Source organism: Bidens hawaiensis, unplaced genomic scaffold (genome assembly GCF_021521415.1).
Source record: "Bidens hawaiensis isolate Kalapana, Puna unplaced genomic scaffold, B.hawaiensis_p1.1 tig00028768_1, whole genome shotgun sequence".
Lineage (NCBI taxonomy): Eukaryota > Viridiplantae > Streptophyta > Magnoliopsida > Asterales > Asteraceae > Bidens > Bidens hawaiensis.
Window position 1 is genome coordinate 250583 of NW_027494715.1, and position 5145 is coordinate 255727.

The window sequence follows — 5145 nt, forward strand, 5'->3', positions numbered from 1 at the left end:
GCTGAATTTGAAACATTAGTTATTGAACCTTATTATAGTTAATTTAAAACAGGTTTCAGATAAGATTATTGGAGTATGCAGGGAAATATGAAATAAAGAAGATAATCATGTTATATGTGTTGCCAAATTACACGTTGGTTATTCATTTTCAATATTAAGCCATCTATTAGTCAATATAGATCTCCTTGTACTTGTACATACTTGAATACAGATCTTTACATCAAATGCTATTGAGAACGACTGATTTTATTAATCTTTTCCTTTTGTAACCAGAGAGAATTAATTCTGTTTAGAAACATAAAATGGTGCCGGCCAGCCTTCCAATAACTAGTGGATTACGCCTGCTTTCATACTGCAGTCAAACATACAATTGCGGTATTGCTTTTCGCCCATTACTTTCCATACCCTCAAGTTATTATTCTTCACCAAAACCAAACACGCACAAGAATAATAATGTTAACGTTCCCTCTCTTTCGCTATCTGTATCGTCATTCACCCCAAAACAGAAATCGTACGCGCCGTCAAAGTCACTCAAAACATTTTGCACATCACCAAACATAGCCACAGATCCTGCTACTCCAACAACAGCTTCGGCAGATGAAAACGTTGTTGATATGATAAAAATAAAGGATATGGCAAATACGCTTGACTTAAGGGTCGGGAAGATATTGAAAGCATGGAGACACGAAGAGGCGGATTCGCTTTATGTGGAGGAAATTGATGTTGGTGAACCCGAACCGAGAATAATTTGTAGTGGGCTTGTGAAATACATGCCGCTTGAAGAATTACAAGACAAGAGTGTTGTGGTTTTGGCTAACTTAAAGGCTAGAAACATGCGTGGTGTGAAGTCAAATGGAATGGTTATGGCTGCTTCTGATGCTTCACATGAGAATGTTGAGTTGCTTGAGCCACCTGTGGGGTCCATCCCGGGTGACAGGGTATGGTTTGGGACGGAAGATAAGAAGGAGAAGCTTCCGGAAGTGGCTACGCCTAACCAGATTGCAAAGAAGAAGATATGGGAGCAGGTGCAGCCTCATTTGGTGACCACGGGTTCTTGTGTTGCTACTTTAGGAGGTACACATTTGATGATAAGTTCTGCTGGTTCGGTGGTGAGTAAAAGTTTGATGAATGCGAATATAGCATGATGATCAAGAGATGAAACCTTACTGGTTTGCTATTTATAGTTGGTGTTTGATGGCTCAAGTTTTCTTGTTGGATTGTTTTGACTCTTTAACTGTGAGTGAAATTAAAATTATGTTGTTCTTTTATGGTTTTTAAGCATAGCTGGAATGCATGATACTGGAACAAATTTTGAAGGTTTATCAAAGGACTTGCTAATGGATATTAGTGCAATTCTTGGGAGATATATTTTGTATTTAAATGATCCCCTTTGATCCTATAATTTCACCATCTTTATTAAGTTTAAATGGATTATTATACATAAACTTAAAATAACAGCGGAGTGAACACTTCGCTTTCTTCTATATAAAATCAACAGTATTTATTGAAAACTTCATTTTCTATAAAAGATCAACAATATTTATTACTTGGTCCAATTAAAGTTAGTGTGTTAATCTTTGAGGTTACAAACGCACAATTGATTCCTAGGCTCCCAACATCTTTTTTATCACAGCTTCAGATTCAACAAAACACGAAGTTCCTATCATCAGTTGCCAACAAGATGTACCTTTCCAAGTGCAATCTGGCTCGACATAGTTTGTTCTTTTTGGTATTATTGTTGGGCTGGGAATTCCTTGCCACTCTTTAGCTGCTTAGTTGTTTTATTCTTTAATTTTCAAATATGACCAGTTAGATTTGAAGTCCAAATGAACCCACTTTCAAGTGTTTGGGTTGAAATTGCAAGGTGGAATTTGCAGATGGTTGACTAAATTCAGGCTGCAACTGTAACTTAATGTTTTGAAAAAAGGCAAACCAAACAAACATGGTTATCGAAGTGCCCAAAACGGTTGGGGCTGTTTGGTAGCCTCTTAATGGTCACTAGCTTTTGAACCTGTGTAGTGTAATACACGAGAATTTTCAAAAAATAAAAATTACTAAGTTCGTTATTTGAAATATACACACAAAATTAAGGGGAAAAAGAAATGAAAAATATATTACAAACAATAATAAGTCTAGAGTCTTAAATTTACAAATTAAGAAAATCTCTTTATATACAACATTTGTAGTTTTATCAAAAGTATTCATCTAATCATCCAATATCAAAAGTTTAAGACCACATCTGCTGGTTACTCTGGATAATGCAACATATAGTTGACCGCAAAAATCGTAAAAAGAGGGATGGTTATTATTATAAATTATTTAATTATGTTTGTTTAAATTCTTTTATATAATTTTTATTTTAGTAAACTGTTTTAGTAAAGAAAGACATCACATACGTGATACGCTTGTCTCACAAATCGAAGAGCAAACACATCATAGCGCTTTACGCAATTTAAAACCAAGATTATGTGCTATTTCTTTGCTGATTATAATATATATTTTAACACATTTTAACTCGTTGCGAACCTCTTATTATAGAGAAAGTAAAGTCATAAATTATTTATTTTATTTGTTAGATGCATATAATTAAGAAGTGATTTACGTCATTTACTAGTCGACAAAGATTCACCTCATTACATACAGAGATGTATTTGATATACCGGATAATGTGTGAATGATAAATTTTCATATAAATCTACTGTTTCGATGTAATTTAATTTTTAAAGATATTATATATTAATTCGGCTAACAAAATTAAAGTTGGTTAACTTGATGTACATTTTAAGTCTTGGAGTTCAACTGCAAATGTCATTCGACCATTTAAACAATTTATTACACAAAAATAATCTCCGGGCAAAAACAATAAATCAAAGATACATTAATCGAAATAATCACCAGCATACTTGATTTCTTATTCAGTTCCAAACCTTTACCAAACAAGGCCACTAGCAATTGTTATCTCCTTGGTGGAACCTTAAACACCACGTTTGACTTCCCATCTGATGAGAATCCATTTAAGGACAATGAGCTATTACACGCTGGCAGTCTTTTCATGTACGCGATTCTCATGCTCCGGAGACACAAAATTGGATGCGCGTCGTTCAGATTGTGCAAGCGACAGCTGCAGTTTTTATGGTATGGTCTCTGCTCTTTATGCATTTCAGAAATTGACAGGGCTCCGTGAAAGACATGTAGAAAAATCAGCTCAGCAGCTCCATTGCCCATATATATATTGATCTGCCTACACGTTTGAATTAATGAAGTTAAATAGTTGTACATGTGGTGTGTACAAACATGTACACAAACTTATTGTAAGCCTAATGATGTTTTTATATATAGCATTGGAAAATGATAGTTAGGTACATCAATTTAAGGACAACTAAAAGACGATTTACATACAAGTTTTAGCGTTGAATACGAGAATGATTTGTCACGGATGCTTCTCCTTGATTTCGTACTATAACAAGACAATGCCTAGGAGTTTCCATGCAGCTTTATGAGGAATGTAGTTTAGCTTTCGGCTTGTTTTGGCCCAGCCTTGATAGATCCTAATAGTTTTGGATCTCAATTTGTTCAACACATTGGCTTGACTTGATAATTTTGGCCGATGGGAAAATTACCAATCAAAAAAGTTCAAGGTAACTAAAAGAGTTTTAGTTTTGATAAAGAGCTAACAATCTAGCCATTAACTTTTAGTGATTTAGGGGTTGTTTGGTAGTCTCTTAATAACCTCTTAATGGCAAAGAAAAGGCTCTCGATTGATTCAAATATTGTACCTAAGAATAGAGGAAGAGGAAAAAACTGAATATTTCACATGGTGCTTTTAATCAATTTGATTCATTTCATACCCTTTGCTCAACGAGAAAATGAATCCAATTCTAAGAGATCAAACCTATTAGACTTAAGGAATAATAGACCATTAGGAATTAAGAGGCTATCAAATAGTGTAATCGTTGAAGAACGATAACACAGAAAAAAGAGAAAAGAAGCAGCGAAAGAAAATTTTATTTCATCTGAACGGAAAGTTACAAAAATAAAAACAAGGAAAACTATATATAGGCAAAACATATACAACGTATATGTTATACGACATATAACATATACGGCTCATAACATATACTATAGCGTATAACATACTCTTCATAAACAGCCCCTTAGTTTCCTAAATATTCATCTAATAACTCCCTTATTTTTAAGACTCGTTAGATTTAATTATATTGTGAAAATTAAATGGGTCCTAGATTTTTCATAATTGGAGGACACGAAGTTGTGAATTCAACTTTTGATTCTTGTCAAACTTATACACTTCACAAAACGTTTTGTACAATTAAGAACTATAATACTACTCGAAAACCTTTTAGGCTGACACATCATATAAACAACCGTTCTAAGCAAAAGTGTGTTCATTAACCCGCATCAAGACTCAGAAGCGATCAAACAAGAAATAGTAATGTGGATCTGACCTCTAGGGAAGAATCACTGTAGAGCTGTAGAGGTATTAATGCACAAAGTTGAAACTTGTTAGGATGTTTAGGGGAAAGGACACTCATGGATATTACCCATACACTATCCAATCCTGTCATGTTACCTTATTTCTACCCTTAAGTACCCACAAACCACAAAATTACTGGCAGCACATACCCACAAATACTCTATAACTTTTTTTTCTTTTTATTTATCTACGTACAATAATTGACAAAAATGAATAAGTTTTATGTGGCAAACATTTGCATGAAATGAAACCATACACCCTACCCACATGGGGTGGCGGCGGTGTTATCATATGGTTTGGAAGCCATGCATCCTATCCATATTAGTGTCCGTCCCCTCTTATAGGACATTAGAATAGTGTGGGTGTGATCACAAGCCTAGCATGGCCTAAGAGGGAGAGAGGTGCTCCACTAAGGTACTCTAATATCTAGGGGTGTTTAAAAAATCTGAATTCGAATTATTTGAAATTTGGATATCCAAACTTTTCGGATATCCGAATCTCGAATATCCAAATTTTCGGATAGTGATTTTGAAAATTTTCGGATAGCCTGGATATCTGACTATCTGAAATATATATTTTTTTCAATATTAAATATTATGTTATTTAAAAAAACCTTTACCCCACGTGCTGGAAGCCTGCACCATAAGCCTGCA

General features: G+C 34.4%; 1 protein-coding gene across 1 annotated transcript; it reads left to right on the top strand.

Moving 5' to 3' along the window:
- The first annotated feature begins 259 nt into the window (after positions 1-259).
- Positions 260-1403, top strand: LOC143577696 (uncharacterized). The gene has a single exon (XM_077061458.1). The coding sequence runs from the start codon at positions 303-305 to the stop codon at positions 1143-1145; it is 843 nt and encodes a 280-aa protein (XP_076917573.1). The 5' UTR covers positions 260-302; the 3' UTR covers positions 1146-1403.
- The last annotated feature ends 3742 nt before the right edge of the window (positions 1404-5145 follow it).